This window comes from Trichechus manatus, unplaced genomic scaffold (genome assembly GCF_000243295.1).
Source record: "Trichechus manatus latirostris isolate Lorelei unplaced genomic scaffold, TriManLat1.0 scaffold00032, whole genome shotgun sequence".
Classification (NCBI taxonomy): Eukaryota; Metazoa; Chordata; class Mammalia; order Sirenia; family Trichechidae; genus Trichechus; species Trichechus manatus.
In genome coordinates, this window is record NW_004443968.1 from 10,646,766 (window position 1) to 10,668,176 (window position 21,411).

At 41.7% G+C, this 21,411-nt stretch overlaps 1 protein-coding gene across 1 annotated transcript in view; it reads right to left on the reverse strand.

The window, feature by feature from the left end:
* Window positions 1–20,344, reverse strand: part of MCTP1 (multiple C2 and transmembrane domain containing 1) — a 649,898-nt gene extending 629,554 nt beyond the window's left edge. The window contains exon 1 of the mRNA XM_004375032.2: window positions 19,619–20,344. Within this exon, the coding sequence (XP_004375089.1) occupies window positions 19,619–20,344 (726 nt within the window). The remainder of the gene's footprint in view (window positions 1–19,618) is intronic.
* Between the last annotated feature and the right edge of the window lie 1,067 nt (window positions 20,345–21,411).

Here is a 21,411-nt window from a genome sequence, read left to right on the forward strand (position 1 = left end):
AACTCTTTCTCTGAGATGATTTCAAAAAACGGGCTTCCTGTGGTTATGGAAATATGTCCTTATGATCCTAAAAGTTTCACCTTTTCTCTAATCAGAAAGGGTGAAATATATCAGCAGAGATGCTCACTAAAATGCTTCCCCATTTTTTATTTATAAAGATCACTTTATGAGGGAAAAGCCAGGCCAGGCTTGAAAATACTGACAGATATTAGTTATTGTGACATCCAGGTTTGAAAGGATTAAGGGAGTAATTCAATGAGCTCTCTTCCATGGAGGCTGTAAATAAGAGAAAGATTACTCTGCTGAATAAGGAGAAAGATTATTCTACTGAATAAGGAGAAAGATCATTCTACTGAATAAGGAGAAAGATTATTCTACTGAAGGAAAGGCATTCCTTAAACATTAGTTCAAATTCCCTTTGTAGGACACAACCCTCAGGAAACCACAAATGCTTCCCTTTAACTGTTTGTAACTCTTATTTGGCTGAGCTGGTTACTGATCATCTACACCAACTAGATCAACTTACATCATTTGCACATCTACAAACTGGATAAAACTTAAACATTTGTAAAGATTAAATTATCACTGAAATTTAGTACTATCAGATTAAATTTAGAAGAATTCTAGAGTTCTTCTGGTCATCTCTGATGGAAAACGTGATGTGTGTGAAAGAGTAGGTATGAGTATAAATCATACCTAGTGACAGCACGTGTGTGTGTGTGTGTGTGTGTGTGTGTACAGCATATATCAAAGCAATATAAAATGCCACAAACATCATAGGAACTGTTTAATCATCTCCCTGAAATAACACTATAAAAGCTTCTAATAAGATCCTCTCATGACAAGTTCCATATCACTGTTCCCCACATTCTGGCAAATGACCTGGGGGAAGTGTTCACGTCAGAGAAGGTGAAAATGTCAGCTAGAGAAGAACACCTTGCAAATCTTCACCTTCCAACAGAAAATGACACATTTGGTGTTCCTTGAAAAGACCAGAGGTAAAGGGTGCAAAGCCTGGGAAACTCTGAAAAATGTAGGTCTCTCTCCCCTAAATCTTACTCAGCTGATACCTGCAGAGTGGGCTGAGAAATCACAAAAGCACCAACCTAAATCTAGAGTAAATGAGTATTGCCTAGTGGGGCCAAAGACAGAGACAGACTGAGGGATAATGACCAAAATGGTCAAGTAGATCTTTTTTAATACTTAAAATTCTGTTGGAAAAAAAAATTCTGTTGAGTTGAATTGGCAGGCGTGCAAGATGTGTGCCTGACAGAACCAGGCAAGGTTATAATCACAGCTGGACCCCATCCACGGCTGTCCCTGGCTTCCGCTTCTTTTTAGAGGTAGAGGGCAGCAAAGACAGGGGAAGAAGGTACAGGAGCAGCGCAGGTCAGCTCCTAGCTGGGAGATAGTACAGCCCCACGCTGATTCAGGGTGTTCTGACCATTAGGGTGCGTAAGCCTTGACAACCACTCTGCGGTGACATGGACCTTCTCCCAAAATCTACTCTAATCTGAAAAGATATTTTGGAAAAACACTCAGACTTCTACTTTGGTATAGTGAAAATACAATTCAAAGGCAATTGTAACAACGCTGGATTTTTCTTTTATCAAGACTTATTTTACATTTTGGCAAAAGAAAAGGAGTCAAATATGGCTTAAGGATCTAGATAGAATATCATTTCTATATTGAGAGAACATGTATTTTCAGTTTTCAGAAACTGATCACTTGCCATGCACAGATCAACCTTCCCTCCGAGAGAGAATGCATATTTTAATGAAGATTTCCAGCAGAGCCCTTGGATGCCAACCTCTTTCACTATCACTATTTCTCCAAATATTTAGCCACCCCGACATCAGGTACCGTAAGAATTCAGGTAACAGGGATATGTAAGTGTTTTTGTTTTACCTGGCAAACATGTTTTTCCCTGTTTTGATCTGTTAACACTCACTACTTTCAGTGCCTAATGCTGTAGAGTAAAAAACTATTTGATTCAGGAAGAATCCAAAATAATTAAAGAATATGAGCTATTACAGTAAACAGGTGATAATCTGGCACTCAGGAACCTGGCACCCTTCAACCACTATGCATAACTGCAAACTCAAAAGTCAGCTACTCCCCTCCAAAAAAATGACCTTTGAATAAAAGCATTTCCGAACAGAATAAGGACAAATCAAAGACATAAGGAGACAATATGCTGTGATTAACTCCTTCCACTCCCCTTTTCCCTGAAGTTCATCCAAATCTGCTTCAATCTGCCTCCTCAGTTTCTCAAATCTTTCCATACTTTCCATCCCCCAAATCAGGTCTCCACCCAACTCACTGAGACCACTGTGGCCCCCTCATTGCCTCCTGTCTCTGCTAAGGCTCAGCTTGACCCTGTCCCTCCCCTGCTCACATGCCTACAGGGTTCCCTACTGTTGCCCTAGAGTACACTGGTCAGCCCTACAGTGGCCACACTTGAAATTTCAGCTCTGTTCCCACTATGCCCCTTCCCACACCCTAGGCTTAAAAGTCCACAGCTCAACTCCCTCATTCTTGAATACACCCTGCACTGGCTCACCTCTGTGCCTATGGCAATATTCCTCTCCCCATCTCCCTGTGTTCAAAGTCTAACCACATATCAAACAAGCAAAAGCCATCAGGCCTTAACTTGCTGCCACCAAACATACAGATTTACCTGCATCTATGCCCACGCCGCCTCCTTCCATGTGCAAGGCTACCCACCCCATGCTGGTCTCTGGGACCAAGCCCCATGTCCTTAGGGACTTCACCCCATAAATTATCCTCCTCTGTCTCCTTTATCTTTAACCTCTTCTCCTTCTCAGGTTCAGTCTCCTCAACCCACTTAGGTGACATCCACTAAAACAAAGAAACAAAAAACACCTTCCCATGCCCCGCCCCAACATCTTTCTCCCACTACACTTTCTTTATCCCTTCTGTAGATCCAAACTGCTTGTCCACTCTCCCTACACACACTGTCTCTCCTTCTACATTGCCCACTGCATTCTTACTTCTGCCCTCACCACTCATTTCCCCTGCCTAGTGAATGGATTCTGTTATTTTGTAAAATGTACAGCACCTATTATATCCCGGACAACATAGGCCTAGCACAGGGAGGCAAGAGGCAAACAATGAGAAATCAGACATGCATTCTCTGTTTCAGAAGTTCAAACTGGTGGCTAAATTCAGCCTAGAAATATATTTTATTTAGCCTGTGATGCTTTAAAAATATATGTGAATTATTTGCCAAAATTTAAGAATCTGGAGACTTCCCACTAAAATCTAAATTTTTGATTTTCAGTTAAAGAATCTAGAAGCTCTGGCAACACTGCCTCATTCCTGCATGGCAATAATCAGCTGGTGCTGAGAAACAGCTGCCCCTTGAATGGGGCATGGGCTCCCTAGTTCACCATGGGTCCCCCTAACCCTCTTTGCTTATTTTTGTTACTTTGATGGCCTTTTGGGGCATTAGAATTTTGAAATTCTTGTTTTAAATTAGCACTGTCCAATAAAAATTACAATGTGAGCCACATTTGTAATTTTAACCTTTCTAATAGCCATATTTTAAAGTGAAATAAAAAAAGATGAAATTAACTTACATAATGTTTTATTTAATCCGATATATCCAAAATATTATTTCAACATCCAATCAATATAAAAAATTAGTAACAAGATATTTTACATTCTTTTCTTTGTACTAAGCCTTCAAAATCCAGTGAACATTTTACACCTAGAGCACATTCAACGTAAACTACCCACATTTCCAGTGCTTAACAGGCACCTGTGGCTAATGGCTGCCATATGGGACACCACATCTCCAGATGCTTAATGGTTAGTTACAAAAATCAGGTCTCACAAGCAGAGGAGGCAGGGCCAAGACGACAGAGTAGTCAGACGCTTCCAGTGCATCCTCTTACAACAAAGACCTGAAAAATCAAGTGATTCGATTACATATGATAATCTAGGAGCCCTGAATATTAAAGCCAAAGTTGAGGAACCGGATCGAGTGGCAGGGGAAGGGAGAAACGGTTCGGATGCAGTGAGGAGGTGCCGGACATGACGTGGTGAGAGCCTGAGCCCTTCAGGCCGGATCAGCTCCAGGGTGAGCAGTGAGGCAGGCAAGCAGCATGCTCGGGAGGCATGTTTTCAGCACCGTGAGAGACCCAGCTGCTACTAGGCTACTCAGCCACGCAGAACCAGTGAGAAACAACCATCGACCGACAAAAGATAAGTATTTGCGTCCGGCCTACTGCACGGATCAAAAACACCCCCCATAGGGAAAAACCTCTCTCCCATTTACCTTCCCACTCCCTGCTCTGCAGTGGGTCCCGGACTGGCATCAGCAACTATCCGAGTCCCCTGGGCCGGAAGTAAGACCCGTTAAACGCCCTGAGCCATTCTCTCGGCCTTGGAGAGTGAACAAATTAACAAATGGGAAAAAATAAACTGCTGACTCCCCTAAGCCAGGAACTCAGGGTAGGCACAGCTCCTTTGCCTAGACTCAGGCATAAGGGATTCATGGGCTTTGAGTGCCTTTTCCCCTGCACAGACCTGTGGGCCCATTTCAACAGCGTGGGCCCTCATTACCGCAATACAACAGGGTATATACCTGACATCTACCTTCAACTGCCTCACCTGTGAAGTGGCAGGTTCATGACATTTGACTCTACTCTGCCCATTAAGCAGGGTCTTCACCTACCCACATCAGGGGCCTGAGGACTGGTGGCTCTACCCACGCTACCTAGCCATCTGCAAGAGGGGCATAAGAATAAGAGGTGCCCCCCAGTCCTTACAGCCAACAGCACTGGGTGCTATAGTCCAGCTGCAAAACCTACCCACCTACGTACTCTAGGGAACAGCGACACGCCTTCCTCCTGGACACTCGGGGGTGGTCGGCAGCCCCCTGCCTTGCTCGCCTTGCTCAGAGTGTGTCCCCCTGCTGCAGCCAGATGCCTGTGCCTACACCAATCATCCATGCCTGTCTAGGACTGTAGGTGAGAGTCTGCACCACACACTTGGAGACTATCTACCTGGGCACCTGGGCTGAATCCATACAGGAGGAGTGGGCGGATTCCTGAGCTCACATACCTAGTAACAGATCTAACCACCAGGTGACGGGACATTAGAGCTTCAAAGGTGCCAATAATCAAACTAGCTCACATGAGCAGCCTATTTGGGCATATCAAAACAAAACAAGAAGCTAGGACACAGTAAGCGAACGTAAGATAAACATAAAAATTTATTGATGGCTTGGAGACAACAGTCAATATCAAATCACATAAAGAAGCAGTCCATGATGGCTTTAGCAAGCTCTCAAAATAAAGAATCAAGAAATTTTCCAGAGGAAGAAAATTTCTTGGAATTACTAGAGGCAAAATACAAAAGATTAATACACAGAACCCTTCAAGGGATTAGGAAGGAAGTTAAGCAAAATACAGAACACACAAGAGAGGAAATTAAAACGATCAGAAGAGCATAATGACAAATTTGATAGGCTGCAAGAATCCATCGAGAGACAGCAATCAGAAATCCAGAAGATAAACAATAAAATTTCAGAATTAGACAACTCAATAGAAAGTCAAAGGAGGAGAATTGAGGCAATGGAAGTCAGAATTAGTGAGACTGAAGATAAAGCACTTGACACTAACTTATTTAGGAAAAATCATATAAAATGATTAAAAAAAAAATGAAGAAATCCTAAGAATTATGTGGAAGTCTATTAAGAGGAATAACCTACGAGTGATTAGAGAACCAGAATGGGGGGATAACAGAAAACACAGAGAGAATTGTTGAAGATTTGTTGGCAGAAAACTTCCCTGATATTGTGAAAGATGACAAATATGTATCCAAGGTGTTCATCGAACCCCACATAAGGTAGATCCCAAAAGAAAGTCACCAAGACAAATTATAATCAAACTTGCCAATACCAAAGATAAAGAGAGAATTTTAGCAGTGGCTAAGGATAAACGAAAAGTCATCTACAAAGCAGAGTCAATAAGACTAAGGTCGGACTATTCAGCAGAAACCATGCAGGCAAGAAGGCAATGGGATAACATATATAAAGCCTTGAAGGAAAAGAATTGCCAGCCAATAATTACATATCCAGCAAAACTGTCTCTCAAATATGATGGCGAAATTAGGGCATTTCCAGATAAACAGAAGTTTAGGGAATTTGCAAAAACCAAACCAAAATTACAAGAAATACTAAAGGGAGTCCTCCGGTTAGAAAATCAATAACATCAAATAACAACCCAAGAGTAGAACACAGGACAGAGCAAACAGATATCAACCCAGATAGAGAAGTCACAAAAATAAACCAAAGCTAGAACACAGAAAATGGGGAAACATGTCAATACGTAAAAGATGACAACATTAAAACAAAAAAGAAGGACTTAAAAAAGGTAGTCATAGATTTTTCATATGGAGAGGAAGTCAAGGCAATATAAAGAAATAAAAGACTGGTTGAAACTTAGAAAAATAGGGGTAAATCTTAAAGTAACCACAAAGGAAACTAACAATCCTACAAGTCAAAATAAAAAACTGAAAGAAAAAAAAAAAAGACTCAGCAAATACAAAATCAATAACAATGAAAAAGATGAAAAGAAACCACATTAAGAAAAACAACTCAGCACAGAAAATTAAGTGGAACAAAGAAACGGTGAACAACACACAAAAAAAGACACCAAAATGACAGCACTAAACTCATACCTATCAATAATTACACTGAATGTAAATGAACTAAATGCATCAACAAAGAGACAGAGAGTGGCAGATCAGATAAAAAAACACGATCTGTCTATACGCTGCCTACAAGAGACACACCTTAGGCTTAAAGACGTAAACTAAAACTCAAAGGATGGAAGAAATATATCAAGCAAACAACACTCAAAAAAGAGCAGGAGTGCAATATTAATCTCTGACAAAACAGACTTTAAAGTAAAATCCACCAAAAAGGATAAGGAAGGACACTATATAATAATTAAAGGATCAATACGCCAGGAGGACATAACTATAACAAATATTTACACACTCAACAACAGGGCTCCAAAATACATACAACAAACTCTAACAGCATTGAAAAGAGAGAGAGACAGCTCCACAATAGTAGTTGGAGACTTCGACACACCACTTTCAGTGAAGGACAGAACATCCAAAAAGAAGCTCAACAAAGATACGGAAGATATAAATGCTAAAATCAACCAACCTGATCTCACAGAGATACACTGAACACTCCACTCAACAGCAGCCAAGTATACTTTCTTTTCCAGTGCACACGGAACATTCTCTAGAATACTCCACATACTAGGCCATAAAGTAAGTCTTAACAAAATCCAAAGCATCGAAATATCACAAAGCTCTTTTCTGACCATGAAGCCATAAAAGTAAAAATCAATAACAGAAAAAGCAATGAAAAAAAATCAAACACATGGACACTGAACAACACCTTGCTCAAAAACTACCGAGTTATAGAAGAAATTAAGGGTAGAATAAAGAAATTCATAGAATCAAACAAGAATGAAAACACATCCTACCAGAACCCTTGGTACACAGCAAAAGCAGTGCTCCAAGGTCAGTTTATAGCAATAAATGCACACATCCAAAAAGAAGAAAGGGCCCAAATCAAAACATTAACCCTACAACTGCAACAAGTAGAAAGAGAGCAGCAAAAGAAGCCCTCAGGCACCAGAAGAAAGGAAATAATAAGAATCAGAGCAAAATTAAATAAAATAGAGAATATAAAACCAATTGAAAGAGTTAACAAGACCAAAAGCTGGTTCTTTGAAAAGATCAACAAAACTGATAAACCATTGGCCAAACTGACAAAAGAAAAATGGGAGAGGAAGCAGATAACCCGTATAAGAAATGAGATGGGTGATATCACAACAGACCCAACTGAAATTAGAAGAATTATAACAGAATACTATCAAAAACTGTACTCTAACAAATTTGAAAACCTAAATGAAATGGACAAATTTCTAGAAACTCACTACCTACCTAAACTAACACAAACAGAGGTAGAATAACTAAATAAACCCATAACAAAAGAAGAGATTGAAAAAGTAACTTAAAAACTCCCAACAAAAAAAAAAACCCTGGCCCGGATGGCTTCACTGGAGAATTCTACCAAACTTTCAGAGAAGAGTTAAGACTACTACTACTAAATGTATTTCAGAGCATAGAAAAGGATGGAATACTCCCAAACTCCTTCTATGATGCCAGCATAACCCTGATACCAAAACCAGGTAAAGACACCACAAAAAAAGAAAATTATAGACAAACATCCCTCACGAACATTGACGCAAGAATCGTCAACAAAATTCTAGCCAATAGAATTCAGCATCATATCAAAAAAAATAATTCACCATGATCAAGTGGGATTTATAGCATGTACGCAGAGATGGTTCAACATCAGAAAAATCAATGTAATCCATCACATAAATAAAACCAAAGACAAGAACCACATGATCTTATCAATCAATACAGAAAAGGCATTTGACAAAGTCCAACACCCATTCATGATAAAAACTCTCAACAAAATAGAAATAGAAGGGAAATTCCTCAACATAATTAAGGACATTTATACAAGGCCAATAGCCAACATCATCCTAAATGAAGAGACTTTGAAAGATTCCCCTTGAGAACAGGAACCAGAAAAGGATGCCCTTTATCACCACTCTTATTCAACATTGTGCTGGAGGTACTATCCAGAGCAATTAGGCTAGAAAAAGAAATAAAGTGCATCCAAATTGGTAAAGAAGAAGCAAAAGTATCTCTATCTGCAGATGATATGATCTTCTTACACACAGAACACCCCAAAGAATCCACAAGAAAACTACTGGAACTAATAGAAGATTTCAGCAAACTATCAGGATACAAGGGATGGAGAAACAAAACACCAACTTCATATGGAAAGGGAAGAGGCCCTGGATAAAGTAAAGCATTACTCAAGAAGAAGAACAAAATGGGAGGCCTCACACTACCTGATTTTAGAACCTATTATACCACACGGTAGTCAAAACAGCCTGGTACTAGTACAACAACAGATACATAGACCAATGGAACGGAATTGAGAATCCAGACATAAATTCATCCATCTATGAGCAGCTGATATTTGACAAAGGCCCAACATCCATTAATCAGGGAAAAGACAGTCTCTTTAACAAATGGTGCTGGCATAACTGGATGTTCATCTGCAAAAAACTGAAATAAGACCCATACCTCACACCATGCACAAAAACTGACTCAAAATGGATCAAAGACTTAAATATAAAATCAAAAATGATAAAGATCATGGAAGAAAAAACAGGGACAACGCTAGGGGCCCTAACACATGGCATAAACACAATACAAACCATAAGTAACAATGCACAAGCACCAGAAGACAGACTAAATAACTGCGAGCTCCTAAAAATCAAGCACTTATACTCATCAAAAGACTTCACCAAAAGAGTAAAAAGACAACCTACAGACTGGGAAAAAAATTTTTGGGTATGACAAATCCAATCAGCATCTAATCTCTAAAATCTGTAAGATACTTCAAACCCTCAACAACAAAAAGACGAATAACCCAATTAAAAAATGGGCAAAGGATATGAACAGGCACTTCGCCAAAGAAGATATTTAGGCGGCTAACAGACACATGAAGAAATGCTCACAATCACTAGCTGTTAGAGAAATGCAGACCAAAACTACAATGAGATATCATCTCACCCCAACAAGGCTAGCATTAATCCAAAAAGCATAAAACAGTAAATGCTGGAGAGGTTGTAGAGAGACTGGAACACTTACACACTGATTGTGGGAATGTAAAATGGTACAATCACTTTGGAAATCGATTCGGTGCTTCCTTAAAACGCTAGAAATAGAAGTACGATACAATCCAGTTATCCCACTCCTTGGAATATATCCTAGAAAAATAAGAGCCATCACACAAATAGATATATGCACACCTATGTTCATTGCAGCACTGTTCATAATAGCAAAAAGAAGGAAACAACCTAGGTGCCCATCAATGAACAAATGGATAAACAAATTATGGTATATCCACACAATGGAATACTACGCAACGAGAAAGAACAACAACGAAGCCATGAAATATCTTATAACATGGGGGAATCTGGAGGGCATTATGCTGAGTAAATTTATTCAGTCACAGAAGGACAAATATTGTATAAGACCACTACTATAAGAACTCAAGAAAAGGCTTAAACTCGAGGAAAACATTCTTTGATAGTTACGAGGGCGGGGAAGGAGGGTGAAGGTTATTTACTAACTACATAGTAGATAAGAATTATCTTAGATGAAGGGAAGGACAGCACACACTGCAGAGCAAGTCAGCATAACTGGACTAAACCAAAGCTAAGAAGTTTCCTGAATACAATCAAACACTTTGAGGGACAGAGTAGCAGAGGTAGGGGTCTGGAGACCATGCTTTCAGGGGACATCTAGGTCAATGGCATAACAAAGCTTAATAAGAAAATGTTCTGCATCCTACTTTGGTGAGTGGCAGTTGGGGTCTTAAAAGCTTGCAAGTGGCCATCTAAGATGCATCAATTTGTCCCAACCACCTGGAGTAAAGGAGAATGAAGAACACCAAAGACACAAGCAAAGTATTAGCCCAAGAGGCAGAAAGGGCCACATAAACCAGAGACTTCATCACCCTGAGACCAGAAGAACTAGATGGTGCCCAACTACCACCAATGACCGCCCTGACAGGGAACACAACAGAGAGTTCCTGATGGAGCAGGAGAAAGGTGGGGTGCAGAACTCAAATTCTAGTAAGAAAACCAGACTTAATGGTCTGAATGAGACTGGAGGAACCCCAGAAAGCATGGCCCCCAGATTCTCTATCAGCCAACACCTAAAACAATTTCAGGCCAACTCTTCAGGCAGGGATTGGACTGGACTGTGGGACACAAAGTGATACTCGTGAGGAGTGTGCCTCTTGGCTCAAGTGGATACAAGTGACTAAACAGGCAGCTTCTGTCTGGAGGTGAGATGGGAGGGCAGAGAGGGCTAGGAGCTGGTTGAATGGACATGAGGAATCAAGGGTGGAAAGGAGGAGTGTGCTGTCACAGTACGGGGAGAGCAATTAGGGTCACATAACAATGTATGTATAAGTTTTTGTATGGGAGACTAGAAATGTAAACTTCATTTAAACTACAACAATAAACAAAAACAAAAAATAAAGTAAAAAATCAGGTCTCACAAGCAGAGAGAGAGAATATTAAGGACAAAGAAGAAAGCAGGTAGGACCAACGAAAGTGGTGATGATGTTAAAGGGTGAGAAGTTAAACGGTGGGAAGTTTAAACATAGCAGGGAAGGGAGTAGGAACAGCCTCAGCAGAGGCACAGAGACAACTAACGGTGCTCAAGCTCCAGTTTAGTGCTCCCAGGGAAGCAAGTGCTTCTTTGTAAGCAAATTCATTTGACTGGTGTTATGGATTAAAAATCATGTCCCCCAAAAAGATATATTGATATTCTAATCCCCAGTACCTGCAAATGTGACCTGCTTTGAAAATAGAGTCTTTGAAGATATTGTCAGTTAAGCTAACAGCAGGTCATACTGGAGTGAAGTGGGTCCTAATCCCACCTGAGTGGTGTCCTTATAAAAGAGAAGAGACACAGATCCAGGGAAAATGGTCACATGATGATGCATCTGCAAGTGAAGGAATACCAAGGAAAGCCTGGGGCTACAGAAACTGGAAGACAAGGAGGGATCTTCCCCTGGAGCCTTCAGAGAGAACACAGCCCTGCCAATACCCTGAATTCAGACCACTAGCTTCCAGAACTGTGAAACAAGAAACTTCTGTTCTTAAAGGCATCCACTTTGTGGTACTTTATAACAACAGCTCCAGGAAACTAATACATCTGGCAAATCAGCTTTTTGGGAGGGAGGCTTTGACTGGTGGTCAATATGAAAATCAGCTGGCCAACTTCTGAGCTCCAGTTCACACAATTGACACTCAAGGGGAAGCACAATGGACCAGGCTAATGAGGACAGAATTCTTGGTCAAGACTGGGATTTTAATCTGAGTCATAGCCAGGAGAAGAGGAAAGACATCAGTCATTTCTCAAATGATAGGTATGGGATGCAGGAGGAAAGTGGGTATACAAAAGCAGTTCAGGGAGATGGCTCTGAGATACATAACAGTGAAGCAGGCAAGAAAGTGTTTGGAGCTAGGATTCAAGCAGAGTTCAGGACTCAGAGGTCATAGTGAGGAGATGTGAGATGTGATTCGGTGTTGGGAATCAGATGTGGAGGCCTGTTATGGATTGAATTGTGTCCCCCAAAAAAGTTATGTTGAAGTCCTAACCCCTGTATCTGTAAATAGAACCCTATTTGGAAATAGGGGTTTTATTAATTATGTTAATAAGATCATACTGCAGTAGGATGGGTTCTAAGCCTAATCCGTTTTAAGCAGTGTTTTATAAAAAGAACAGAATAGACATAGATGCACACAGGGGACAAGACCCTGTGAAGAATGTCTACCAGCCAAGGAATGACCAGGTCTACCAAAAAGAAAAGATCCTCTCCTAAAGTTGATGCCCTGATTTGAACTTCTAGCCTCCAAAACTGAGACAATAAATTTCTATTCTTTAAAAATACCCACTTTGTGGTATTTTTGTTACAGCAGCACTAGGAAACTAAGACAAGGCCAAACATCAGAGACCAGATATCAAGATTTCCGTGCCAAAACTGATAACCCAAGTCAGAGACCAGCACTAAGACATGTATCCCTGAGCCAGAGACCTCAAGAGCAGGAATCTCTCCTTCACCTTCCGTGTGAAAGTATCTGGTACAGTGGGCACAATATGGTGACAACTTGATAGGTGTCACGTCCTCCCTCAAGCCCACAGACAAGGGCCAAAATTAAAGTTCAGGCTGAGAAAAGCTGAGCTACCAGGTGGGAGAAAAAAGGAACATGAAATACATCTGCCAGGTTTTAAAGGACTTGGAAACAAATCAAAAACATCATTAGACAACCGTAAAGTGATTTTGAAGTTTTTCCAGAGACTTATCTCTGAGCCACTCTAGTCCATCCATTCATCCCTTCATTCATTCATCAGCCATTGATTGAGTAGCCTTCCCCTGAGCTGTTTCACAATGCCAATTGACTAGGTCAATTATACTAATGCTTGCCAAATTCTACTCTAGCCAAGTGCTGGTGAGACAAGGAAAGGTAGCTCAGGCTTAAGTAAAATAGGGTCAGATTGCTAATACTTAAGGGGAGGGGCCTCTCTAATAAAACCTATGAGGTTAGGAGTATATAATCATCCTAAAACATCCAAAGATCCATTTATTCATCATGTGTTGTAATTTCCCAGGCTGGCTAGGGCCCAAGAGAATGGAGAATAAGGCTGGTACAAAATATCTCAAAAGAGACATCACAGGAAAATTGTTCTATAAGAAAGCAATCGCAGAACATTTAATCTCACTCTATTGAAAACACAGTTTTTCATGTTGCCTGTGATCATAATAATGTTAAATACAAGTATTATGGAGACTTTAGGGAAACTGTGTCCTAACAGTCTGCTGAAAAAAAAATTTTTTCAATGATAAGAAACTGGTACACATTGGAGGAAAAAGTATATTTGCATAAAATCTTGAATTGTAGGGGTATAGTAATACCTTTTCACACCTGATTTTTAAAAAAGAAATGCATGTTAGAAGAAAATGCTGAAGGTGACAAGGAAATTAAAGTGTCCCATAAAGTTAATGATGCAGAAAAAATAGATATTTTGAATAGTACTAACAAATTAAAATTCACAAAGAAAGACAATGAAGGTTATCTATCTAGTGAAAAAATTACTTGATAGAAGGGTGCCTTACTTCGATTCAATAATTAATTTTACAGAAAGGTTTTAAAAAAAACCCATTGCCATCAAGTCAATCTCGACTCATAGCGACCCTGTAGGGCAGAGCAGAACTGCCCCAGGGGTTTTCCAAGGCTGTAATCTTTCCGGAAGCAGACTGCCACATCTTTCTCCTGCAGAGTGGCTGCTGGTTCAAACCACCAACCTTCTGGTTGGCAGCCGAGCGCTTAACCACTGTGCCACCTGAGCACCTTACAGAAAGGTAAACGTGTTATAAATAGGTGTGCTTTATACTTTAATTTTATGAAAACAAGCAAGCTTACCTAAAGCAAGTTCTAGGGCAAAATCTAGGAAAATATCTACTCCATTCACATTAATCATACCAAAAAGAAAAAAAAGACAAAAACCAGAATTCAAATCATAATCCTCAGTTATCAAAAAAAGGTTTTATTTAGAATTCTTGGTTTATTGGGTCCCTGGGTAGCACAAACAGTTTGTGATCAGCTGTTAACCTAAGGGCGGCCGGTTCGAAACCACCCAGCGGCACTGTGGAAGAAAGGCCTGCAAGCAGCAAAAAAATCCCTACGGAGCAGTTCTACTCTGTAACACATGGGGTTGCCGTGCGTCAGAATCGACTCTATGGCAACGAGTTTGGTTTTCTGGTTTTGGTTTATTGAGGCAGGGAAATGTGTAATTTTTAATAAAGTTTCCAGGAAAAAAAAAAGTTAAAACAGAGTTTTGGATTTCTGCTTATCTGAAACAGATGTCTGCTATAATACTGTAAATAGCTATGGATTAAGAAAAGAATACATGAACCTAACTTCCGGATCTGCAGATTTCATCAATGCTTACAAAGTTATCTAAACATACTATATACTCTAATCTAGGACTAGCAAATGTTTTGATAGTCATCTTGAGCAAAGAAACCACACTACATGTCTCCTTGAGGTACTAAAAATAAATAACTAACCTATAATTTCATGAAATCAAATAATAGGGCAAGATGAAAAGGAGGAAATGTTTGTCTTGTTTCTTCATGCATCGATTGATTAATCCTGCTTTATCTCTCAAAATACTTATCCACTCTTACATGATAATGCACACATAGTTGCTTAAAGTAATATAAGATTTTTCATTACTGTGTGAAGTTGCTATGTCACCAGTACTGCCTTGGCTTATCTTGGGCTACTTTTGCCACCATGATAAGTAAAATGATTTACATCTTAAATTACATGAAAAGGACTTGCAAAGCTCCCTGTTAATTTTTTTTTTCCAACCACATCCTTATTTGTAATGGTGGCAGTGGCAAAACTTTAATATAATGTTCAATAATAACAATCACAACAGGAACTGCTAACGTTTACTAGCACTTGTTATGTTTCAAGCCATTCTCACACGAAGTCTACATACAGGGCAACAGTTCCATTTTGACAAGACTCGTAGATCTACTCAAATCTGCCAGATAACACAAGATAAAGATTAAAGGGAAATATTCCACTCCATGTGAACCTATCATTCTGTTTACTACCTTTCTTTGGAACAAACTGAAGATATCAGTACTTTTCAGAACATTATCACACATTAAACTCCACTGTATACTCTGCTCTAAACATCTCCTCTCTCACTTGGAATTTGAAAGGTGTCATTAGTGAAGCTAGACCAGTATGAAGTTGCTAACATTGCTTTTAGGGATTTATTTTTGAGATTATTAGATTATTTAAGTGGTCATTTAAATTGGGAATTATATTTTTAAATCTGTGCCCTTCCGAAGTTTAAGTTATCTTCTTTGAAGTAATATTAAAAACACCTGAAAGTAGTGAAAATTAACCCAAATCACATCACTGAACAGTTTTGGAAAATACAGATTATGCATACAGGCTTTGTTTAAAAGGTCAGGGAATTAATAATGCAAGATGTTCTTCTTTTATAGACTTAACCTTAAAAAATGCTTTTTCTACTTCTTTCAAGGCTTACAGGTGTGTCTTATGAATTTTATCCCAATGAATGGATATTTGTCACCATATTTCAAAACATTTCTATCATATATTGAACAATTTATCCACTTCCTTTCAAAAAGGTTTTTCCTCTTCTGTGAAAGTAATTTTAATAAAATATATTTAAAAGAGAAAAAGCAATAAAACTTTTAACATTCATAACCACTACATGCTTTCATCAGAACACAAGAAAAAAATGCAATACACTTGTTCCTCTCTTTTATCTTAAAATATTGACTTTCTAATACTTGTAAAATATAATTTTAGTAACTCATCAAGACAGAATACATAAAATTGGCATTTTTTGATATGCACACAAGTTGAGAAGGCATCTTTCCCAACTGTGTTGCAGAAAATGAAATGTATCTGGCACAGCAATATGGCCCAGCATGTAAACCAAAATCAGTGGGAAGAAAAGGGGTTTCTTTTGTCCTTCTTTTCAAAGCAGAACATTTAAAATATACCCGCAACAGTAAGTCATTAAAAAGTCAGTTGAAGTGTATTTCAAAGGTATATCTGGCTAAAGAAAACACAATAACAAGAGAGCTGGCTGGCGGTGGCACGGACAGTAACAGTTTGTTCAGTTTTCATCATTCTACATCAGTGACTTCCAAATCTCTTTCCCCAGCGGTCCGAAACTGGTTTTTTGCTTTTGCTTGACATCTCCCCCTAGTGTCAGAGAATGTGCACATAATGTTGCTGGGGCCTCATGCTGGGTTGAGGGCGGAGAGAAGGGGACTGTGTTGGCAAACCTGCCTGATGACAGGATCAAGCAGGGAACAAGAGAACAATTGAGCAAATTGCTTTTAGTTTTGCACTGAGTTTTCTCTCTGCCTTGGAAGAAACTTCTCTTTAACTAGGCAATTTGAGAATGTATTTAATGCTTTCACTGTCTTGTCTTTAATGTATAGCCATCTACGCTTGTAAACTGTGAATAAAACTGAAACCTGCATATGCTACTAGCTCCCTCCCCATGCCCAAGTATTTTCAGAAGGAAAGGACTCCAAGGTATGCAGGAAGATTGGAAGGGCGCTGCAAAGCTAAGCCCACTCCTGGACACTTTGGTGAACCCTCTTTCAGTTCCAGATCCCAACTCCATTTCTTCCTCTTCCTAATCAGACAGGCAAGCTGCAGGTTCCTCTGAGTTGGGCATGGAAGTGTTTAAAGGACTGAGGAATCCTCTCTCCTACACTGGTTAGAGAGTGCTGATGGAAACCAGATTCATGATTCATAAAGGGGAAAACTCTCCATTGCTCAGGGAAGGAGTTCCAATGAACAGAAGAAGCTGGGAACTGGCAATGGTACCTCTTCCTGGGACCGTGTCTGGCATCTGGACAACCACCTCAGACCTTAGTGTTCTGCCTACATCCCACGTTTTGCCTAGTTTTGGAAAGATACTTTAGTTTTTGTAATCCGCTCATGTCTTCATGGAAATGCTGGTTCTTTATAATGAAAAGCCTCTTTAGAACTGCAGAAGGTATGATTAATAATGTCATTTGTAAATGTGACATAACAGATATGCAACAGTGCATCACAGAGAATAAAGAACAAATTAATATAGCTAATCCATCATAGAACTGATTCTAGGCATAGAACGTAGGCAGAATGTATATAAACTTGCAAGCCTCTAGTATTAATCAGTAGGACTCAAGTCATCTCAAAACTTAAGTTTTAAAATTGCCAAAGGTAGCTATAATAATGGAAAATGTCCTGGAGAAAGACTTGAGTTCAAAATCTCTGTCATTTATTAGCTGTGTTAACCTGGAAAGGTGAGTTAACTTCTCAAAGCATCAGGTTCCTAATCTATAAAATGGCAATAAGAACTATCACATAGGTATGTTACGAGGATTAAATCATATAAGTTTATAAAATACCAAGCATATGGTAAAGACACACACAATTAATGTTAGTTTAATATCTTCTCCAAAACGTGTTTAGGTCTTTTGCACAAAAAATTTATATTTACATCAGTAGAATTTTTTATAAAGATTAGTAGTTACTAAAAACTTGTTGATAAAGATGAACATAAAGATTAATTCAGAATTATTTACTTTTGCTTTGAAAAGTATCTTGATTCAGTGAACTGCAAAGTTATTTACTAAGATTCAATTATAAATCTACCTTCCAAAATAATTCAATTATTATTTCTTATTCTATTACCCTTGATATTAAAAATTAAGAAAACCAAAAGTAAACATTCCCCCAATTCTAAAATTCTTACACCTTAGGATTTTGAAAACACTCAAAAAGAAATACTTCCTTTAACATATAGCATTCATCTATACTGAATTTAAAACATCTTTCAAAATCACTTTTTAATCTTACTTTTGAAATCCTAACAGGAGTTCTATCCAACTCTGTTTTAAGATGAAGGGAAAGGTGGATTTATTTAGGCTTTCGTCAATATTATCTCTACCTACTCTTCTGAGAATAATGAAAAGCTTTTTCTAAAACGTCAAGTGTCTGTTTACGGCAAGCAATTGTGTTTATTAAGCAACAAAAAATACTCATATTCTGGTTTATCTGAAACTGCAACAATAAATCAACCTAAAAAAAAATCTTCAAATGAAAATACATCTATTCCAGTATCTTTCCTTTCAAAACATGGCCTGATACTTTTTGTAGCTCAACTTTTAATTAATTTAAGTTTTAATGTGCATGCCATTAACCTAACATAATCAGAGTCAAAAGTATTAAAGAGTTAAAATAAACTAAGTGTCTCAGGGAAAAGAGTTCTTTAGGTCCCTGGAAGAATGGAACTTTTAAAATATTTTCAGGCATTAACGTGATTTAATAAACTTTTACTACAGTAAGAGAGTATGCCTCTTCAAAACTGAGGGAGTAAAAACAGCCACTCAGTGGGAGGCCTTCGAGATCCTACAAGAAAAATATTAAAGCACATGAAAAACTTCATTCATGTCTGATCAGAGTCAGCATGATGAATAAAACACCATACTTTAAAAGCAACTGCTTTCGAATGACCATTAAAACTTAGAAAAAGTCACCGGAACATATCTGTTTGCCTAACTCAGATGAAAGACTGACGCTGTTCACTTGTCGGGCAGCAATGGACGTGCAGGAGAGGTTTTAACGAGCAAGTAGGGGAAATGAGCAGCATTCTGTGTTAAGGGTTCCCCCAGCACATGACCTCACATTGAGCATTAATTCTCCTCTCCGCAAGTCTTCCTTCCTGCAAGTCATTTGCTTCAAATGGTGCCCCCTCCTCACCTTTTCCTTTTGACAAAGTGAGGTGGACTGCTCCTTCCAGAAGACCTCGAAAAAGTACTCACTATATGTCCAGCTGAGGAGTTCTGGTTGCCCATTGGTTAAAGCACTTGGCTGCTAACCGGTGGGCGGTTAGAACTCCATCAGCCGCGCTGGCAGAGAACGGTGGGACAGTGGGGCAGTCAGCTTATGTAAAGATTTACAGCCTTGGAAAGTCTATGGGGCAGTTCTACTCTGTCCTCTATGGTCACTACGAGTCGGAATCGACTGGACAGCAATGGGTTTGGGTTTCTGTATATGTCTAGCTTTACTTCATCTCCTATGTTGACTACTATTAATACTTCCATTTTTATTGGCCAACCGGCTTTTGGCGGCAGGTGTCATTTCTGCCAAAATAAAAAAGTCAGGGTGGAAGTCAAAACTCTTATCTTTGCTAAACAGAAGCAAAACGTTTTCTTTCCACAGTTCGACCTACTTTATCCACCTCGCTCCCCTCCATTTCCCACCGTGGTGATCCCACGAAGCTGGAGGCGCGGACCCATGCCCCGGGTCTCCGGCCGCGCCCACCTGGCACTCACCTGGCTGCTACCGCGCTCCTCGCCCTTCTCGGATGTCCCGAGTTCCGCGGGGCTCCTTGCTGGCTCTGCGGGCGGCTGAGGCGGCGGTGGCTCCAGCAACTGCTCCAGGCAGGCGGTACCCGGCAGAGAGGAGCTCTTCTGATGGCACAAATGAGCCCCGGGGCCCCGACGCCGTGCATCCTCATTTCGGGTGCGGTCCCCCCTCGGGGGTGGCTGGGGCGAGGAGGACAAGGAAGATGAGGCGGAGGACGAAGAGGGAGCGGAGTCGGGCGAACGTCCACCAGGAGGCGTCACTCCAGCTGCTCCAGCTGCTGCCGCGGTCCCTTTTCCCGAGGGGAGCAAATGCTCGCGGATCCGGCGGCGCAGCGCGGACCGCTGCTCGGCTCTCCCGGCGCCGCCAGGCTCGAGGGGCTCCGGGGAGGAGCAGCACAGGTTGGGCTGGGAGGAGGAGAAGACACGGTCCAGCACTTGCTTTCGCTTCTTGAAGCCACTCCACCTGCTGCCCGTGCCACTCACGCCGGCCAGCGCGTCCCGCCGGCCCGCCGGGGGCGGCGGAGACCGCGACGGGGTGTCAGCTGTGCGGCTGTCGGGGCCCCCTGCGCGCCCGCCCCCGCTGCCTTTGCCCTTGCCCACCCCCAACTGCAGGTTCTTCCAGAGCCGGGCGTGGAAGGAGGAGGACGCCGCCGCAGGCTCGGGCTCGCCCGCCGCTGCAGCCCGGGCCTCCATCCTCCACCCCCTGCTCCTCCTCTCCCCTCCTCCTCCTCCTTCTCCTCCGCCCTCTCCGGCTGCGCCTCCTCCCCGAGGCCCGCCGCGGCGGCGGCGGGGGCGGCGATGGCGGCCGCAGCAGCAGAAGCCGGGAGCCCCCAGCGGCCTTAGGCTAGCGCAGGGGAAAGAGGCCACTGCACCCGAGGCTCTCCGACCGCGGGACTCCGACGCCGCCTCTTCCTCCTGTACCTGCCGGGTGGAGCTGGCGTTGCCACCGAATCCTGGCCGCCGCGCCTGCAAAGTTTCTAGCTCCGAGCTCCGCGGCTCCAGTCCACTGGAGTCTCCCAGGCCGCGCCCTGGCTCCCTCTGATCGTTGGCTCCGGGCTCGGGAAGCTAAACGCAGCCGTGCGTGTGCGACCAGCTGCGCCAGGGACCGCACCCGGCACCCTCAGGGCAGCACCTGTCAGCAGTGGGGGCGCCTGCCTCCAAACTGGGCGCGCACAGGGCTCACACTTAAGGCCACGCAGGGCTGGAGACGCCCGGGACCAGCCGCGCAGACGGAGCGCCCCGGGACCATTCTTCAGCTCCTAGGTGGGAGGACTAGCGAGCGAGCGAGAGCCAGGTGGAGCTGGGTAGGGCCGGAAACCAGCTTGCTCTCCGAGACTGGGCCACAGATGCCCACGCAGCTCGCTCTGGGCCAGCCGCTGGACGCGCCGGCTACGGTCTGGGTCTGATGAAGTGAGCCGGAATCGAGACTGTGCGCCTTCGGTGGGTCCTGTGGGTAAGCCAAGCGTCCACACCAAGCGGTGAACCCGAGTGTTTTCTGGGGCAGAACACGCAGCCCCAGCCACGTTGCGCGCCCTGCGTCTAAGACTAGAGTTTAAGTTCTTCTGTCTTGACTTCAGCCCCATCCACCCCTCCCCCACGCTTCATTTGTACGTGCGCTGGCTACTTCTCTTATGATCAGAGTCCAGCAGTTTCCGGAGTCTAGCAATAAGGCAAGTCCTTAAATTGCAAGGGCGGAGATGCGGAGGATGCGCATTGCCTCCGGCCCCGTTCCGCACTGCATTTTCCTTGGTTTTCTTCAT